General features: G+C 34.8%; 1 protein-coding gene across 1 annotated transcript; it reads right to left on the reverse strand.

The window, feature by feature from the left end:
* Positions 1–324: 324 nt before the first annotated feature.
* On the reverse strand, positions 325–21,922 carry LOC135222342 (uncharacterized). The gene is made up of 5 exons (XM_064260425.1): positions 21,780–21,922; positions 16,873–17,119; positions 4,866–4,958; positions 3,062–3,276; positions 325–1,587 (listed from the first exon to the last, which is right to left on the reverse strand). Exons 1-5 carry the CDS (start codon positions 21,920–21,922, stop codon positions 1,365–1,367), a joined length of 921 nt encoding a protein of 306 aa, XP_064116495.1. The 3' UTR covers positions 325–1,364.
* Positions 21,923–22,297: the final 375 nt, after the last annotated feature.

Genomic DNA, 22,297 nt, shown 5'->3' on the forward strand with positions numbered 1-22,297 from the left:
AGTCATTGAGATATAAGTTCGTTGAGTGTAAAGAGAGTTTGATATAAATTAAGTGAAATATGATCATGTTAGAGACTCTCTCTCTCTCTCTCTCTCTCTCTCTCTCTCTCTCTCTCTCTCTCTCTCTCTCTCTCTCTCAATTATCATTAATAATTTTACGCCGGATACCAGTTACTAACATATTTCTGTTTAGACAAAATTATATACAGAAGGGAATAGGAATAAAGGCAAGATGGATTCCTGATCCTAGAATAACTGCAGTAAGTATAAACGAGGTAAATTAAATTAAAACCAAAGACTATATTCCAACTTTTGAGCATTTATTTGATGTAACTTGTATTTACATTTATTATGGAATGTCATTACGCATCATTCATTAAGGGAAAAACTATCTAAACTTATTACTAACGGCGGCATTTTACTTATACTAACTTACAATTAAATTAATATTAAAAGTAATAACTTAGAAATAAGTTTAATTTAAAGTTAAGCATAAGATACTTAGGTAGATGTATGTTGATAACTACTGAACATCTATTCAAAGTATTATTTAACTCAATTTCCTACTAAACTAGAGAACTGCATTGGCAGAAATTCGGAATCAGATGACATATTTTATCCACATAACAAGTTCTCATTTGCCAAAGTTGCTCTTCCATTAGGTTTATTTTCTCAGGGTTTGTCACAGATCTTAGTCTTTGTATGTCGTCCATAGAACATTAAGGTTTAGTTAGAATAATCACTTTCTTAAACTGACTCTTATTCATAATGAACCAATGAATTCTCGTTCACTTCTCTGTAAGATGAGTTTAGATTGGATATTGAGATTCTTTCACTAAACTACATTACGATTTTTCCTGCAATGCAGGGAAATATTACAATTCATTGCTTGTTCAGTTTCAAAAAAACAATAAAAAATGTGCACAAACTTCACAGCATATTCATTTCATACATTTTTTCGACCATCTGTAAAGACATTAAATGTTTTGTTTTATATTAAGATATTTCCTACTAGAAGATGATAATTAATATTTTTAACAGTTATTATTCTTTGTCGAAACATTCATTTCTATTAAGATAAAACCCATGAAAATGAGATGGGGAGGGAGCCATATAGTTATAAAACATCCTTTTAATACATCTTTGATACTCAATAAGATTTCTCAAGCACCATCTTGGAAGACTGCCATCATCATACCTTTTTTCTATACAGTTTTCAAATACAGGTCACTCAGGACCAGACATGAGAGGTAATGCCCTATGAAAACGGATGTAGGACTTGGAAGATGGTAAGAGCATCTTTCTAAACAACCTGAAAATGATTCTTTATCCTGTTCTGGGGACGACACGAGACCCTCTACCATCTAATAACCACCGAAAGAGTCATAATGGGTGAAAGCAGTGGAGGGCCGTTGATAGACGTAGCTGGACGAACACTTGGTTGTGTAGAAGGTGCTGTACTGCAGCTTCGTCTCCGTGATGTACTCGTTCTTGGTCAGCGTATGAGTCAGCGTCTGGTAGACGTTGTAGGTCGTCGTTCTGGTGAACACAACTGTGTTCGGAGTGTAGCTGGTCTTGGTGAAGTACCTGGTGGAAAGGAAATGCTTTGACCATCTTTCTGTTTTAGAAGTGGTTGATGACAATCGCCTCAAGGCCCCTCCCTCCCACTACTTGGATTTAAAAATGATTTCTTTGTCCCTTTTCTTTCTGTTGTGTAAGTGAACAATCCCAATGACACTGTGGTAAAGACAATTTTCCTAACCTTTAAAAACGCTTTATGTTAGACATGTTTTCCTTCAAATCCACTTTTGCTTCCAGGTTTTCTTCCTTCTTAACCTAACCACTGGCTGTTACCATAAAATTGCCCAAATTAAAATTTTTGAGGATTGGTGTGAATTAGAACCTTGCTCAGTTATAACCTTGAAATAATTCGTGCGAGAATAAAAATCTAGACGTACTTGCAAAGGTGTGCCCTTGTTGAAAACATAAAGAATGGTTAGAAATTGTACCATAGTCATCATCACCAGAGATTCAATTTAGTCTGGGTACCATAGTAGAGAGGTCCCATTTAAATTAGCCATCGTATCTCCAAACGCAGTAACGTCTTGCCTCTATTTTTCTGATGTATTAAGTCATTTCATACAATTCCAGATTCATCAGCAGTTACTTAAAAAGGGAAAATCTTTATAAGGAACCCGTTAGAGATGGAAAGAGATTAATCAGTAGTCTATGATGGAAAGAGTCTTGAATGAATCTACTAAAGAATGTCACGAGTTACTTATGCTCAACTGCAAAATGCAATATTACACAACTGCAAAGAAATCTGAAAATGGAGGTTATATGTAAGTCAGACAGCCCCTTATCAAACAGCAGATCACGTTTTCATGAATTTACTCTAAGGAGATCAATAACACCTTGATTACTATATTCAGTATTTCTTAGCATCCGTAGGGGGTTAGTGTCTCACGAAGTGCACCGTAGGTTCTTTGCAGCGTCCCTTCGGCCCCTAGCTGTGACCTCTTTTATACCTTTTACTATACCAACGCTTATATTCTCATTCCTCCATCTTATACTTCACCCTCTCCTAACAATGGTTTATACATTATCTTCAGCGCAGAATGACTTCATGGGTCCAAGCGCTGGGTTTTTGGCCCAAAAATTTTGTATTCCAATTCCTGTTCCAATATGTTTGTAACATCTGTAGCCTGTAATGGGAATTCCCCCCGGATTCTATATTCCCTGACCCTTTTAGAGCTAAATAACCTCACTCCTTCCTTCCCTTTTAGTTTTCTGTAGATCTCTGCAAGACTGTGCAAGAAAATGCTATAAGATCGACCATCACAGCATTTTTTTTTTTACCCTCATTCTTTCCCTCTTTCCTTTCTACAGCTGCCGCAAGACTGGGCATGAAAGGGGTATGAGATTGACCATCCCTACTTTATTTCACTCTTTTCCTTCCCTCTTTCCCTTCTATAGCTGTCTTCAAGACTGGGCACGACAGGATTATGAGATTGACAATCAACAAATATTTGTTTTGTCTAGAGATAAGCTTTGCACTCACTGGTATTTTGTGTTCAGAGCGTTGACGCTTGTCACTGCTTCCGTGGTGACTATAGCGGTGGAGGTTATCGTCACCTTGCTGTAGACGAGGGAAGTCCTTGTTCTGTAATCAGTGACCACCTCAGTCGTCGTGATGGACCTCACCTCTCTTTTCGTGGTGTAGACGGTCTCCGTCAGTAGCTGGACGTGGGGCTTGTAGGTCGTTACGGTAAGAAGCTGTGAGGTAGGATGAGTTATTATTATTATTATTATTATTATTATTATTATTATTATTATTATTATTATTATTACTCATAGTAGTAGGAGCAGTAATAGTGCTAATGCTTTGTATAAACTTATTGAAGCATTATTATTATTATTATTAGTATTATTATTATTATTATTATTATTATTATTATTATTACTCATAGTAGTAGGAGCAGTAATAGTGCTAATGCTTTGTATAAACTTATTGAAGTATCAGTATTATTATTATTATTATTATTATTATTATTATTATTATTATTATTATTATTATTATTATTATTATTATTAGCAGTGGGAGCAGTAATACTATTTATGAATATATTGTCCAAGTTTGAACAATATATTATTATCATTATCATAATTATTATTATTATTATTATTATTATTATTATTATTATTATTATTATTATTAAATGCCATTTCCTTATATACGGTGAAAAAATAGGACGATGAAGAATATAGTAATAAATACATAAATAAACGGACTCGTATTTCAAAAAATGAGATGCAATTGTTCAGATTAAAAAAAAAAAAATAACAGGCAAATTTGCGTGCCATTCCATGCCAAGGACCATTGGGACCAGAAGGAGCCCATTTGTCTCAAGTCATAGAGAGAACGTGATGGATTCCCAATCCTTTTTTCTCTCGGGTCTTTTGGTAATGAGGGAGAATGTTAGGAATATTTATCGCTTCATTTCAGACTGTTTGAGTAATGTATCGGTAATGCAGCAATCCACTTGTCAAATGGCTGCCTTTCTTACGTCCCAAATTCAAGATCACGCCAGAATTGAATTCGGAAATCTGATTTATGCATTTCGTTTTGCTACAATGAATGGGGAGTTTCGAGGCATAATTTATGTGGCTTTTGGTTTCACAGAATAGATTACATTCTTAGATGCTTGACACCGTATGGGGTCGGGTGGGGTGGGAGAGGTAGAAGCACGTTCAGTGCACCGTAGGCATAACTTAAGGTTCTTTGGGGCGTTCCCCAGCCCCACGCTGCAACCCCTTTCATTCCTTTGACTGTCCCTCCGTTCGTATTCTGTCTCTTCCACCTTATTTTGCACCCTCTCCTAGCAATTGTTTCATGGTGCAACTGCGAAGTTTGCCTCCTGTTACACCTTTAAAAACTTTCTACTCCAATTTCCATTTCAGCGCTAAATGACCTCAAAGTTTCCAGCGCTTGGCCTTTGTCCTGAATTTAATATTTCATTCCGTTCCTTAAATGATGGATTTGTACGCTTTACTCTCTTCACTTGTGTTGACGAGACCTTTATGGAAACTATCCTAAAGTTAATTAACGTTCGCATTGTTTCTATACGAAATACGGCCTGTCAGTTGTTTCTATTCTATCCCACCCAAAAATGTAGCTGGAAAGTTGGGATCGTGATACTTCTTTGGGATTTCTCAGCTGAAATAACTAACTAGAGCTCAGCCCGAATGCTGCTGTTATTCTATCCTATTTCAAGCCGCAGAATGAACGCCTTGAGTCTTTTGCATTGCGGAATTTCTAAGCTGAAAAGGTAAAACACAACTAAGACCTCATTCAGTCCACTGACCTCTGTTTCTGTTACGATTTTCGGCGGCAAGTAGGTCGTGTAAGTCTGCGTTGCGAACACGGTTTCAAAACGGACTTCTGAAGCGGTGATCACCTGTAAATAGGAAAAGGAAATTAATACACCTGCAATCTGAAAGGTGGCTTCGTAGGTCGGAGTTTCGTGCACTTACCTGCGACGGAAAATGGTATCAGTAAAGGTCCGGTTGCTTGCTTTGAGAAGTGTTAACATTTACACCTGAGATGAGAAAGCAACTACTGTGTACGTTCCTATTTTCATACACTGCCCAGGAGATATAGGAGAAGCTTGTCATCTTTCATATGTTTGTGTTTCGGATATATATATATATATATATATATATATATATATATATATATATATATATATGTATATATATATATACGTAACTATGCTGGTAGAACATTTTCTCTTCATAGTATGTTCGCTTAAAAGCTTTATGTATATGTGAAAACACACACGCAAATATATATATATATATATATTATATATATATATATATATATTATATATATGTATATAATATATATATATATATGTGTGTGTGTGTGTGTGTGTGTGTGTGTGTGTGTATTATATATATATATATATATATATATATATATATATATATATATATATATATATAGAAGACTAGTAAGGGGGCTCAAGCCCTACAGATATCACAAGGTGGAGAGGTGAAGGCATGTCTCAGCGTACTACATAATTTATTGCCGACGTTTCACATCGCTTCGATGCATTTTCAAGGCAGGGAATTGATAAAAATACAAACATACAAGACTCGTCACTGATAAAACACGGTATAATATTTAAAATTTAACACTTAAACATTTAAAAGGTAAAAAATTACTATACAACAACACTAGGTTGGAGAGACAACCTACCAGGGTAAAAAATAGAAGGTGACTGAAGGACAGAGCGGGGAGAAAAAAAAAAGAAGAAAAAACACCCCCACACACACAAAACTATACAAAAGACGAGAGACAGAACTTCAGTAAACAAACAAGTGGTTAGACTATAAACAACTAAACTGATGAGGATTGGGCATTTAAATTCGGTACATTGGTCTTGATTAAAATTGCCCATCGCTCCCGCTTGGACATCGATGATTTTAAAATTATTGGATCAGCCAATAAGAATGATGAACTTTTAACACTGGAATCCATTTTAATCAAGACCAATGTACCGAATTTAAATGCCCAGTCCTCATCAGTTCAGTTGCTTATAGTCTAACCACTTGTTTGTTTACTTAAGTTCTGTCTCTCGTCTTCTGTATAGTTTTGTGTGTGTGTGTGTGTTTTTTCTTCTTCTTTTTTTCTCCCCGCTCTGTGTTTCAGTCACCTTCTATTTTTTACCCTGGTAGGTTGTCTCTCCAACCTAGTGTTGTTGTATAGTAAGTTTTTACCTTTTAAATGTTTTAGTGTCCAATTTTAAATATAATATGTTTTATCAGTGACGAGTCTTGTCTGTTTGTATTTTTATCAATTCCCTGCCTTGAAAAGGCATCGAAGCGATGTGAAACGTCGGCAATGAATGATTTAGTACGCTGAGACATGCCTTTACCTCTCCGCCTTGTGATATATATATATATATATATATATATATATATATATATATATATATATATATATCTATGTATATATATTATTTATATACATATATATACTATATGTGTGTGTGCAAATTATTAATCTTCATCTTGATTTTTATCTTTTCTGTTTGCCTTATTTTTGCCTAAACCTAAGGATATTCCATTCTGTGCAAGCTTTCCCTTCAAAATATTTCCTTTAAAAACATAATAATATATATATATATATATATATACATATTATATATATATTATTATATTATAATAGATATATAGATATATATATATATATATATATATATATATATATATATATTATATATATATATATTTATATATATGTGTGAATGAATATATATATATATATATATATATATATATATATTATATACTATGTATGTATATACAAATTATGAATTATATATATATATATATATATATATATATATGTATGTATATACAAATTATAAATTGTAATGCAAGACAGAACACAAAGATGTTGATGAAAATTCAAGATAATAATTGTTAATTGCTGAGCATAACGTAAAAATTTCATACGCGAAGAAGAAACAATTCCTAGTCTGAAATATAGGTAAAGCAGAAAATCCTTTTTATAATAGGAATGACCATAGAATAAATACATACACAAACCAATCAAATATATAAACATACATGTCTTTGCAGTTGACGAGCTGGTAGTACTTCAAATGAACCTGTACTTAAATTAAACTTAGTACAAAAATTTACACATAACTTCAGTTATACAACAGACATATCTCGAGTATTATGCGATTCTATGTTTTTTCAATTCTGTCTGAAAATGATAATACTTTTTTCAAACCACACCAAATCTCACTAATTTTCAGTCGTATTAGTTCGACAGCTTAAACCAGGTTGAAATGATCATTAGTTGTATTAATCAAATGATCCTCTCTCTCTCTCTCTCTCTCTCTCTCTCTCTCTCTCTCTCTCTCTCTCTCTCTGAAAAAGAGAAATTAATTGAGGGATCAGACTAAAGTTCCCATTAAGGGTTATCAGTTCTGCTATTTGCTGAAATAGATACTAATTGGGTTCAGTCGTTTGGCTGAAGAGATCTTTTCATTTAATTGATTTAAGAAGGTTAGCCACAAACAAAGGTTTCTCTCTCTCTCTTAATCTAAAGAGAGATATCAGAGGAGCCTTTTCTCTCTCTCTCTCTCTCTCTCTCTCTCTCTCTCTCTCTCACATACACACACACAGGAACCCACAACTCTAACACAATTGTTGATACAAGGAACTACCCTATATAGAATATGTGTGTGTGTGTGTGTGTAACCGTGTGGCGTTCACGACAGCAACACAGTTATCTAAACAAGGAACAAACATATCTATTGTGCTCGGAATGTGAATATCTCTCTCTCTCTCTCTCTCTCTCTCTCTCTCTCTCTCTCTCTCTCTCCGTCCAACAACGTCAGCATAGCTATCAGCAGAAGGAACGCTCATGTAAAGACTTTGAGAAGATCCTACCATTCCAGCACCTAATTAGTCTTGATTATTGCGGAGGATTCATAATCAATAAAAGCCCTTTCGCCAGGAGGTGTGTGAAATGATCAGATCCTTCCAATCAGACAGGCAGGTGAATTGCTTTGTCGATGATTCAAGGAAGGATAATTCATTTCCTTGTTTCACGGAGGTGACTTAAAGGTACACATTTCCGAGGAGTGTTATGGTTCTATCAGTTTTGATCGTTTGAGAAACAGTGGGAGTTTCTGAATGTTTATTCATCCTTATTTTTTTCTATTTATGTATTCATTTATTGTTTGTTTATTTATTCTTATATCTAGTTTGCCTTTGCACGCGTTTTGCGTTTTTTATTAAAAATGATGCTTGCCTTCGAGAGCAAGTACCGTATCTTGATGTCTAATATGGTCACACCGAGAGTCTCTCTCTCGTCTCGCTCTCGCTATGCGGAGAGAGAGAGAGAGACGAGAGAGATAGTAGTGAGATAGGAGATAGAGAGATGGACTTGATAGAGCGATACCAGGAGATGGATAGAGATATTATATATATATATATATATAGATACGTCTTTATCTATATATATAATATATATATATATATATATATATATATATATATAAGATATAAATATATGTATATATATATAATATTATAATATATTAATAATATATATATATACATCTTTATCAATATATATAAAGTAATATAAATATATATATATATATATAATTATTATATTAATAAACATGAATATGTACATATAAATATATATATATATATATATATATATATATATATATATATACATAAAGTTCTAAGCCACGAAAGGAAAGATAAACAACGAAGTTTCTGCAAGATCTTTCGACTCAACGTCCTTTACTTAGCAGACACACTAACTTACATGAGAATTTTAGAGTACAGGAAAGGTCCTATAAGTGACAGATAGATATTATAAGGAGATTAGTACCTAGAATCCAAGACACCTTTCCAAACAAGCGTAAATATGGGTACAATTTATAAGTCCAACTGCTCAGACACAGGGACAAGACAATTAAAGGATTATACAGAGCAGCAGCTGACCACATTCAGATCTTTGTTAAACAAAACCTTATTCACCAAGCATATTAAACATACATATACAAAGAAAATATCTCTAAGGCAACTAATTTGTATTTAAGTCAGTAATTATATCTTTGAGGTCATTCTTAAACATGTTACAAATACAAGGGTCTAAATGAAACAGGCCACAACTAATATTAAAATTACAATGGGAAGTAAGTTGTATTATGGCAGATTCTAAAAGATTTCATGATAAGACATCTTTCGATCTTGCTATTACTGAACTACTAATCCAATTTATCCGGTGGTTGTTTTCACTTAAATGAATGAATTTTGCATTAGATGTTTGCCCATTTTTGACAGAATATTTATGCTGTTTTAATCGTACTTCTAAGCCTTTACTCGACTGTCTGAGATAAAAGGAGGGGCAGTCCATACATGGAATTTTATATTATCATGTTGTTGCTTTCCCTGAGGCCATTTTTTATTAACATCCCTTTTAGTGTGTTATTATAGGAAAAAACATGGTTGAACTTAAAGGCTTTTAACAATGATTTAATGGTTTCAAATCCGTTAAAAAAGGCAAACTGAGAATGTTCTCAGAATTTTCTTTCTGCGTGTTACTTACAGTAAAAAACTTTTTGTGGGCTTATGTATTCAATTTCTTGATCCACATATTGAGCCAACAGTATTGATAATAGGCCGCATTGGGTTATTTTCTTTGTGCGTTTTGACTAATCCGTACAGGTAAGGTAGTGAAGGAAATTTGACTGACAATTTGTCTTGTAGTTCTGTTTTATTTTTAAGGATTTTTTTCGCTGTACTATTAAAGCTTTTTATGGCTTGATCAAGGGGATTTTTTTTTTTTTTAGTTTTTTATAAGTCACATCACATCCAGTAGGGCTTGCGTACGTGATATGTAGTCGGCTTCATCTAAAATTACTATAATATTTGACTTATCAGCTTTTTTAATAGCACAGTGAAAAAAAATCCTTAAAGATAAAACAGAACTACTAGACAAATTGTCAGTCAAACTTCCTTCGCTACCTTACCTGTACGGATTAGTCAATACGCACAAAGAAAATAACCCTATGCGGCCTATTATCAATACTGTTGGCTCAATTTCATATAAACTTTCGAAATATATCACTAAGATCTTGTCCCCGTTACTTGGAACCATCTCGATTCTCATATATATAATTCTCTAGATTTAGTTGATAAATTAAACAAAATTACTCTTTGCCCCACTGATAGATTCGTTAGTTTTGATGTATGTTCTCTTTTTACTAAAGTCCCTATAGTCTCTGTTTTAGAATATCTTAGTAATGAACGAACTCAACATGAATTACCTCTACCTATAAGTCACATTATTTCACTCACTATGCTGTGCATTTGTGATTGTAAGTTTAAATGCAATGGTGAATTTTATCAACAAATATTTGGCATGGCAATGGGCAACCCTTTATCACCACTCCTCTCTAACTTGTACATGGAATACTTTGAAAAACGCTATTTACCTAATATTTATATTCCTGTAAAGTGGTATAGATATGTTGATGATATTTTAGCTGTTCTGCCTGCTGGTATTGATGTAAATGATTTACTCTCTAAGTTAAATAACCAGGTACCATCGATTAAGTTTACTCTAGAATTGCAAAAAGACAATTGCCTCCCTTTCTTAGATGTTTTGATACATAGAGAACCATTTCAATGTAAATTCAGTATTTATAGGAAACCTACCAACAACTTAACTTATGTTCCATTTCTATTCAGGCTACCATCTTAACATCAAAATATCAATATTTTTCTTCTATGTTTTCATGAGCATTGCGCATTGTCAGTCCCCAATATATTGAATACATATATTAGATATTTGCTATAATAAACCCCACAAAAAGTTTTATGGTGTAACACAGAAAGAAAATTCAGAGAACATTCTCAGTTTGCCTTTTTTTAACGGATTTGAAACCATTAAATCATTGTTAAAACCCTTTAAGTTCAACCATGTTTTTTCCTATAATAACACACTAAAAGGGATGTTAATAAAAAATGGCCCCAGAGAAAGCAACAACATAATATCTTAAATTCCATGTATGGACTGCCCCTCCTTTTATCTCAGACAGTCGAGTAAAGGCTTAGAAGTACGATTAAAACAGCATAAATATTCTGTCAAAAATGGGCAAACATCTAATGCAATATTCATTCATTTAAGTGAAAACAACCACCGGATAAATTGGATTCGTAGTTCAGTAATTGCAAGATCCAAAGATGTCTTATCACGAAATCTTTTAGAATCTGCCATAATACAACTTACTTCCCATTGTAATTTTAATATTAGTCGTGGCCTGTTTCATTTAGACCCTTGTATTTGTAACATGCTTAAAAATGACCTCAAAGATATAATTACTGACTTAAATACAAATTAGTAGCCTTTGAGATATTTTCTTTGTATATGTATGTTTAATATGCTTTGTGAATAAGTTTTTGTGTACCAAAGATCTGAATGTGGTCAGCTGCCGCTCTGTATAATCCCTTAATTGTCTTGTCCCTATGTCAGCAGTTGGACTTAATCTTTTTGTTCTTAAATTGTACCTACGTTTATGCTTGTTTGGAAAAGTTACTCATTCTCCAGGTGTCTTGGATTCTAGGTACTAATCTCCTTATAATATCTATCTGTCACTTATACGTCCTTTCCTGTACTCTAAAATTCTCATGTAAGTTAGTGTGTCTGCTAAGTAAAGGACGTTGAGTCAAAGATCTTGCAGAAACTACGTTGTTTATCTTTCCTTCGTGGCTTATATCTTTATTTATGGATTTATGACGTTCAAAACTTTCTTTGATTCAGTTATACATACATATATATATATATATATATATATATATACTATATATATATATCATATATATATATATATATATATATATATATATATAATCATATATATATACATGTGTGTGTGCGTGTGTGTGTGTGTCATTTATCGATTGCAGCTTTTATCGGCTTCCTCCTCTCTCCATATCTAACCTGCTGTATGTAAAAAGCTTTTGGCGCGTTTCTATCGGGGACAACATTTGTATACCTAAAAAGTTGCTTAAAGGTATTCGACTTTCATGTTTTCACAAAATATTAAATCTATTTTATGAAGGACCCAGTAAATGCAGTAAATGTTTTATTTTATTTTTTTTTATTGGTAAGTATGTAAGTAAACGTTGAAAATTACTCCGTAAGTGACGTAGGAGTTCCTGCTTCCTCTGGATCAGCCCAGCCAGCAAAGACATGGCTTTTGCCCCGCGTGAATCTGTCCTTATTTTACACATCCGCGAGTTGCCTTCGAGCCTAATGGCTGCATTCCCAGCGCTGTGGATGTCCGTCAGAGACCCCAGATTGCCAAGATAATTATTGCGCTTCCAGCCACACCAGCTCCGTGAAATGGCCCAGACGGAGAGTAATGGGGCTTATGCGGGCACAAACAGAAATGTTCTTGTCTATGTTTCTAGTTATTTTTTATATGCTTTTATTTTAAAGTAATGAAACCACAATAAGGTTGTTCTCCCTTTAATGTGTTATATAGTTATAATACGAGTTAGATCGAAGCCTTAAGCCGCTGCTCCTTAGAAAGAAGCCCCCAATTTATCAACAGAAATATTTATCGCTCTAACATCGTGGTGACGTACGACCGTCACTTCTTGTTTGATTACCATTCTCCCACATCTGTCTCCTCATGCGAACAGTTCCAAGCTCTTTCCTCAGTCCGAGCAGCTTCTTTATATTATTAACAATTCATATCAAGCGCCCAAACAAAACACGCCCCCTTCTTTCGTGACCCATTCTGCTTTTGTGTTCGTTTTTTTTTTGTGTCATCATGGGACCAAAGAAAGTTCCAAGTGCTAGCTAGCCCTTCTGTAAAATAGGCGAGAAACACTATAGAATTTAAGAAAGAACTCGCAGCAAAGTGCTGGAGGAAGTTGCACGCCGATCTCAGAGAGAAAATGCCTACAACAAGCGCTGCTGTTAGTGAATTTAAGGCCAGCAATGGCTGGTTTGAAAAATTTGGAAAACGAATAGGCATATAATAATATGCCTACTTCAGAGATTAAGGACATGTTTGCATAGTGGAATGATGTAACCTCAGATAGTGCCAGTAAAAAATGAAGAGAAGTAACCCAAGACAGGTCCCTCATACCTGACATCTTTTTCGAGGGAGATTCCTCTTCCAAACAATAACCTCTCATCTTTTCTCTTCCCTCCTCTTCGTCTTCCATACGTTAACAAGTGTTTTCCATAAAGGTAAGAGTGATTTTTAATGTTCATTTATTCATTTCATAAGTCATTTGAATTTATTTATCATTGTTTTCTGTATGTAAATCAGTGTTTATTCCCTATAGAATGTATATTTTGTTAATATTATTAGGGTCTGAATGCATTAATTGTATTTCTATTATTCCTTATGGGAATTATTGTTCTGGAACAGATTATGTGCAAAAACTGAGGTTCCACTGTGTGTACACACACACACACACACATATATATATATAATATATATATATATATATATATATATTATATATATTATATATATGTATATATACTATATATATATATATATATATATAATATATATATATTCTAGTCTAAGATCAACTTTTACATTAAGCAATCACTTACATTTACACATCCCTTATAGGTCTTTTGAACCTCCAAAAAATTACTTTAGTTATCATGCATTATCATGCATCCTTATGAATCTATGGAGCGCAAACACGCATATAAATATATATTTATATATGTATATATATATATATCTATATATATATATATATATATATATATATATATATATATATATGTTGTACCTATATATGTACATATTTGTATATATACGGTGGTGTATGTGTGTGTGTGTGTACAAGTAATTTTCTGAGTTATTAAAGTGTGTATAATGAATATGTAAATTTAAGGGTGATGGCTTTAGTATAAATATAGGTATCAGACGGCATATACGTATATATGTGTGTGTATGTGTATATAAATGTGTATATATATATATGTATATATATATATATATATATATATATATATATATATATATATATATATGCACACACACATATATGAAACCAATAGGCTGAGGCATGTATGCATGTGAGTACGTACCATCAAGCAACGTTATCTGTGTATTGAAGTTCATTCACCTATATATGGTAACCATACAAACAAATGCAGCATCCATACACGTATTGAGTAGTTTTATATGTAATACTTTCCAAAACTTTTCCTTTACAGTCCAGCTGCTGTGAACGAATCCTGCAGTTTTTTTTCAAAAACATTTTCTGAAAGGGGTCGTCACTGGCAGGTGATATATCTACGGTACAACTCGCTTGCTGCTATTACAGGTTTTTTTTTTCAGGTTTTCATTCCTTTCTAATATAAGAAAATCATTTTCGTTGGATATTTCAGTTTTATTTTTATATTCTGTAATATTTGTTCTGACGTTGCCTGCGACACACGCGCTGCTATACGGAAAGGGACATAAAGAGAGAGAGGGAGAGAGAGTGTGAGAAAGGGAGACTCATACACAAAGGGAAAGAGAGAGAGAGAGCAGACGAGAGAGAGAGGGGGGGGAGAGAGAGAGAGACGACGAGAGGGTAGGGGGCAAAGAGAAGGGGTTACAAAGAGTACAAGGATTACCAAAGGATTTTAGGATGTCTCAAAGACTTCTTTGCCCATCCGAGGATACATCATGTGATCACTTATCTCTAGGCGCAGGTTTAACTATTCATTCTCAGTTTCCTAATGATTTTCTCTAGCTTTCTTTTAATTGAACGCTTCCACTATTGCTGTTTACAACTACTGGTGGCAGTTTATTCCGTGTGTCACATATCTTGTATGTAAGAAGTTCCAACAATGAGTTGTGTTGTATCTCTTCAGTCCTAGTTTCCATCCATTATTTCTTGTCTGGTTTTCGCTTAATATGAAGAGATTTCTGTCTACTTTTGTTATGCCTTTCAGTATTTTAAATGTTTCTATTAGTTGTCCTCGCAATCGCCGTGTTTCTAAGTGAGATATGTTCAGGAACTCTAGTCGTCTTTGGTAATCTATTTGCCTGATGGATGGAATTAACTTTGTGGCTCTTGCTTGTACTCCTTCTATTTATGCCTTTTCTTAGTGTTGTTGACCAAAACTGTACTGCATATTCAACATGAGGTCTAACTATTGATGTGTACAGCTGCAGCACCATTTCCTTGTTTCTGTACCTGAACTGCCTTTTTATGTATCCCACTAGTTTCTGTGCCTTCTTTTCAGCTTTTATGCACTGTTTTGTGGATTTTAAGTCCTTGGTAATAACTCCAAGGTCCTCTTCTACACTATTTATGTCATTCCCAAGCAGCTTGTAGTTGGCATGAGCGTTATTTGTTCCTATTTGTAACACTACACTTTTCCAAGTTAGAAGGCATTTGCCATCTTTTTTACCACTCTCCTATTTTACTTAGATCATTTCTTAAACTTTCCACTGTATTTGGGTCTGCTGCATTTACACCTAGTTTGGTGTCACCTGCAAATTTGGCTATCCTGCTAGTTAAGCCTAGTACATCAATGTAAATCAAAACAAGAGTGGGCCAAGGACAGAACCTTGAGGAACTCCGCTTGTCACATCTGCCCATTCTGCTTCTTCGCCGTTTATTAAGATTTTCTGTTTTTTATTACTTAGCCAATCTTCGATCCAGTCTGCTGTTTCTCCTACAATTCTTAAAGCTCTAACTTTTATCATTAGTTTCTTGTGTGGAACTTTGTTAATTCCCTTTTTAAATCTAAGCAGAGTATATCTATTGCTCTACTTCTGTCGTAAACACCAAGCATTTTATGAAAAAACTTCAAGAGGTTTGATAGGCAGGATCTGTTTTGCCTGAAGCCTTGTTGACTGCTCAACAATATATTGTTTCCATCAATGTGATTCACAATTTGATGTGCAATTATGGATTCAAAAATCTTACAAGGATCTTACGTTAGACAGATTGGTTTATAATTTCCCGAATGCGAGAGATAAGCATAGAACCGGTTAAAGAGAGAGAGAGAGAGAGAGAAGGGGGGGTCTCCTTATGTCCTCAGTAAATTATGGTCGTTTTTACTGAAGGATTACAAAGTAGTATCATACTTTAAAAGTTCCTTAAATTTACAGACTTGTAGTATCGCGTTTTAGTGACAGGAAAAATTAATTTCTTAACCAACATCAGTAATAGTATTATTAGTGATAACAGTAATATCTACATTATTATTCGAAATTTAAAAAATTGGTGTAGTTATGCTTCGTAAATTACTATACCCATAATATGAAATATTTTCAAAGTATACTTGGAGAGTCTTGCAAACATATCTGGTGGATGTTATGAACGTGCTTAGACTATTTCAGAATATTTCATAGATGATATTGATAACACAGGTGAACGGTATTACAATGATGCTAGAAAAACGTTTGAAATATGTCTTTAAGATTTTAGAACTATTCTTGGTAGGGATTTGGAAATTTGCCTGAAGTATTTTGAAAATACATAAGAGTTTATGAACACACCTGAATGTTTGTTGAAAGATATCAGGATTATTTTTCAATACACCTTTAAGATTAATATTACGCGCCATAAATGTTTTAGAAAAAGTGAAAGATTTTAGGAACAACTACATGAAGGATAATGTAACATATTTGAAAAATCAGGTAAACATATTCTGAAAGCTTAGAGATTTACGTGCAAGATTTTGATAAGATACTGGAAACGCTGGAAGTATTTGGGGAAAAAAATCCTAAGAAAACCTTGAAATGAATCATTGGCAGCAGTGTTTCTGAAACATACCTCGAATACTTTGGAAGGAACATACTGGTTCACTGTCTTGTAGACCAGTACTGTCGTAGGCCTCGTCGAGGTGATTGTGAGATAAGAAGTCTTTCCAGAACAGCCTGGAATGTCATTTGGTAAATGCGGCGGTATTGATGGTACCAGAAAGGGCGTTTCGGGAAGTTCGTACAACTGGGAAACCGTCCTGACATCCGCTTGTGCCCAGCCCAGGCACAAGATTGGTATCAAGATAAGGGCAAACATTCTGCAAAGGGAATTGCACACGCTTAGAATCACATTACTTCCGACGGCAGGCATTCTGTAAAAGACATTTCACTTTATAGTCAATTAATTTGTTTGGTAAAAATAAACATTCTGTAAGAGACTTTGTACGTTTTAGTCAATCTATTTCTACATGATAAGTAAACATTGTAAAAGAAGTAGCACCTTATAGTCAGTTTATTTCTGCTTGATAAGTAGGCATTTGTATGAGGCAAAATTCCTACGTGACTCTAATTCACATTCTGTAAAGGACAAATACTTGCAAAGAAAATGATTTACTTCTGCGTGAGGGATAAACCTTTTGTAAAAGGCATTCCATGTTATAGACCCATTTCACTGTTCCATAGCGTAAAGGTTTTGTAAAAGATATTGTTTCTTTATTTTATGAAAGTAACTTCACGCAATAAAAAAAAATTACTTAGGTAGGACAAGTAAACATTTTGTAAAAAAAATAAATGGTAAATTTTGAATTGATTTACATAAGCATACCACATAAGTATTTTGTAAAAAGAAATAGCATGTGAACTGAATAAATTTATTTAAGAGCGAAAGGTCAACATTCTATGTAATTTGCAGATGCAAGAGTTGCAAGTATACAGCTTCAACCGAAAGGGAAGCTCTCTCAGAACCCTGCATAAAGCAATACTGAATTTCATTTATTCGTGACATTTGCAAATGCATTGTATTTGTTGATAAAATTAGAGAAATGCGAAAGTGATATATATCATGGAAGATATGGAAAATAAATTGGAAACAGTTCCACAGCTTCGCAGGAAACATTCGCAAGTATAATTATTATTAGTAAGAAATGTGCGTTCATCCAAACACTCAGACGCTTGCAAGTTTTCGACAACATTTACGGCAAAAGACAATTCAACACTCGCCTTCAAGAAACACTTTATGAGGTCACACATATCAGTAAAAATAATGACACACACACACGCCCAGAGAGAGAGAGAGAGAGAGAGAGAGAGAGAGAGAGAGAGAGAGAGAGAGAGAGGTCGATTATTCGCAGACGATAAATTGGGCAGGAAAGGTTTTAACAAAAATGGCGGGAAATACGAGACCGTACGAAATGTTTCCGGACCAGTGAATTCCGTTATTTTATTTCTGAGCCATAACTCTCTTCCCCTTTGCGCTGATTCGGGAACGGCTGTAAAATGTGTATGTCTGAAATGGAAAATGAAATGTCTATCAGTGTACGTACCCATGCCATGCAATGTATACCTACATATACATATGTATACATACACAAACACAACACAAAAAAATCTCCTTCGGTTAATTAACATATATGAAAATATATTAATTCCGAGGTAGAGCGAATTAGATATTGAAAGGACATTTGTAGCTTAATGCGTATATATGAATCACGGTGATATGATAACACTTATAATATGGCTACGTGCGGCAAAAGCACTACAAACTTATCAAGGTCAAAGTGGGTTGATGCCGACTCCAAAACAACGAATACCTAAGCGCGACAGGGATTTGTAGGTGAGAGACGGCGTTAACTTATACCTCTTCGTGATGGCCTTGTGGTTTAAAGCTGTTCACTGCACGATTCTTGGTTCCGTAGTTCGCGCCCAGGAGCCTGCGAATTTCTTATCAACTAAAAAATTCCCCTTCGGTTAACATATATGAAAATATATTAATTCCGAGGTAGAGCGAATTAGATATTAAAGGACATTTGTAGCTTAATGCGTATATATGAATCACGGTGATGTGATAAGACTCATATATATATGTATATATATGATTGTGTGTTGGCATATATATATATATATATATATATATATATATATATAGAGAGAGAGAGAGAGAGAGAGAGAGAGAGAGAGAGAGAGAGAGAGAGAGAGAGAGAACTTTCTTGTCACATTTTACTAGATATGTACGTATGAATTGGTGATTGATGATTGGGATTCGAACCCACGGCTGAAGCTTAAGATTAATCTCACTCTGACGTAACAGGTGCGGGTTCTAATCTTGCCAAGACACTTCGAATCCTCCTACGGGCGTCAGAGCTTCTTTATTACGTCTTTACTGTGGTATCGGGCTTTATAGTAATAAGCGTATTCTATATATTATATATAGAACAATGGAGGAACCCGGCTAGGCCTTTCGACTTCTCGTCCTTTACTAAGCTTAGAAAAGGACGGGGAATCGGAAGGCCTCGCAGCGGTCAATCAATTGTGTTACTTTCCTTAGTGGATTTTGTCTTTATGTATATGTTCATTACGTTCCAAATTTTCGTGATTCAGTTACACACACACACACACACACTCGCATATATATATATATATATATATATATAGATATATATATATATATATATGTGTGTGTGTGTGTGTGTGTGTGTGTGTGTGTGTGTGTGTGTGTATACTGGCGAGAGGAGCGCGCTACGCTGCGCGGGGCAGGATGGCAGTTGAAGGACTCCGTGTTTCCTTATAGGTAGTGTTTATAAGTTTTCAATAAGCGTGCGTAATTATACCTGAGCAGAGTACACTTACACGATATATATCACAATGGCGCACTGAGAATAGTCGCTAAATAACTGGATTAAAACGTATTCTTGAAGACGTCCTTACAACTCCAGGATCATTTGAGGCAGTTTTCAGCTCCTGAAGCATTCTTGGAGAAACGCCCACTTGATTATAACGTCTTCTTAAGTTCTCAAAGACTCCAGGATCATGTGAAGCTGTCATCAGCACCTGTCGAATCCTCTTCCCCGAAGACATTTTCGAAGCCTCTCGTCTCCATTAAGAAAAAGATCTCATTCCTTCTCCATAATGGGGGAAAAAAAAACAGGCTTTTAGAGCCTCGAGATCATCTTAAAGCTTCCGGAAGCCCCAGAGGCCTCCGGAATTCATCTCCAAGAACGTGGGCTTCCCTCAAATGAATCTTCGACACCTATCGTCCTAATTCTTCTCCAAAGCCTGGAGGATTGTCTTGAAGACTCTGGAATTCCCAGAAGCCTCCGGAATTCTCTGATTCCTTCTGTGACCATGGGGTGGACAAGAAATATCCACTCGGAAATTATATATATATATATATATATATATATATATATATATATATATATATATATATATTATATGTATATATATATATATATATATATATATATTATATATATATATATATAGTCTTAGCACGTGTATGTGAGAGAGAGAGAGAGAGAGAGAGAGAGAGAGAGAGAGAAATTCATGCTATTGATATGCATACGTTTATGTATTTATGTAAAGTTCGTTCCTATAGGCCACGGTCTAGAGTAGACCGTGCTGTAGGCCATCTGTCTACGTAAATAATAAGAATATGAATATTCAACCTCTCTCTCTCTCTCTCTTTCGCTCTCTCTCTCTCTCTCTCTCTCTCAATACGCGCTTAAAGGGACACCCTGACATGGAAGGAAAAAAGAAAAATCTGGACCCCAAAGTTAAGCTTGAACCGGAGACATTTTTGCACCTGGGATCCAAAACTTTCTTCATTATTACGCCCCCAAGCCAATGTATCAGAGTGACCGAGGTGCGGGGCGGTGGGGGCCGGGTGGGGGGTGGGGGACATGAGGAGGAAGCGAATGTAGGAGAGGGGGGAGCAATAGGTTGGGGGGCTCCTTGAGATGTATCACAGCCACTGTGTTTCATATCTCACGCTGGTGATAAAAAATAAAAATAATATGGATTCGAACCCGTACAAAGAGAGAGAGAGGGGGCGGGGGTGGTTGGGGGGAGGGAGAAATGCTGCTACTACTACGTTCAGTGACTGGCAGACAAACAGAAACTAATAAGAGAAATAGAAACAGTCAGACAAGCACGGCCAAACTGATAGTATGAGAGACATGGTTTTGTTACCAGTCAAGCGAAAAAATTTCGAAAATAGAACCAGTAAATTGATTGATTGACTAAGTGATTGCGGATAATCTGGCGTAACAAATACCAGATGAAGGACTGACGATTGGTTGAGTGATTGATTTACAGATTTGATGATTTCCATATAGATTGGAATTTGATTTCCTCTGATTGACGCCACAACTATGGCCGTTTACACTGACTTCTTGTTTAAATATTCTGTAATATAATCTGTCATTTAGTCCACTGGCACCACAGTGCCACTTTAAAAAGTGGGTATATTGATTCAATTACCAACTCTTAAAAATTTTCTTGAAAGGAAACGACATCATACTCCATGCTTCCGTTCTAATAGTAATCTAATGCATTTCTTCGCAAAAACTAGTGGTTCGGATGAACTTTGAAAAGTTATCTATTATCAATCCTTTCTTTAAACTTCAGAGCCTAACTAGATTATCTGATATCTGCAAAGAAACACTGGATCAGTTGAACCACCACTCGGCCAATCTAAAATTCAAACGAAAATCAAATTGTTATATTATTATCTTATGTTTAAGTAGAAAACAACAAAATCGTCTTCTTAACGAAAATGTCAACTAAACGTGATAATGTGATGATAATATAAAAAATATCAAAAAGTTACTCTAAGACAGAATGTTGCCACAGGTCGAGAGAAGGATAAACCCCTGATTATCCTTGGCTCTGTAAGTAGGCAGTATGTTGTCAAGACAAAAGATTTTCAGCTATTCCCGCCTGAGGTTATGTATTCTGGCCTGAGAGGAGAGGAAATTATACTCTTGATTATCCTCGGCTCTGACAAGCGTGGAGACATTCGTCTTTATGCTTGAGGCCACTAACTTCAGCTGAATCTGCATTATGTTATGTAATCTTGCGTTGAAATGGTGACACCGACTATCAACGACTGCCTCAAAGTGCATCCTCATGAATAACACCCATAAAAGAAAATAGAATAAAAAAATACTCGCCACAATGTAATTTTCCAGAGTAGGACAAGGACAAGAATATTTAGCCCTTGACACCTTGCCATTCAATCCTTAACATTATGAGCATTTATAGACATTACAGTTATTTCTACAAAGCGAAAATAGGAAGGATTTGTCATTAGATCCTCAACATGATGAACATTTTTAACATTACAGTAATTACTACAGAGCGAACCATAGGAAGGACTTTCCATTAGATCCAGGAAAACAAGAAAAAACAAAGAAGGATTCCTAACATTACCAGCATGTCAGGAAATTACAGGATATATTGCAAAGCGAGCAAGAGAGACGCAATTAAATTCTGCACAT

Source organism: Macrobrachium nipponense, chromosome 3 (assembly GCF_015104395.2).
Source record: "Macrobrachium nipponense isolate FS-2020 chromosome 3, ASM1510439v2, whole genome shotgun sequence".
NCBI lineage: Eukaryota > Metazoa > Arthropoda > Malacostraca > Decapoda > Palaemonidae > Macrobrachium > Macrobrachium nipponense.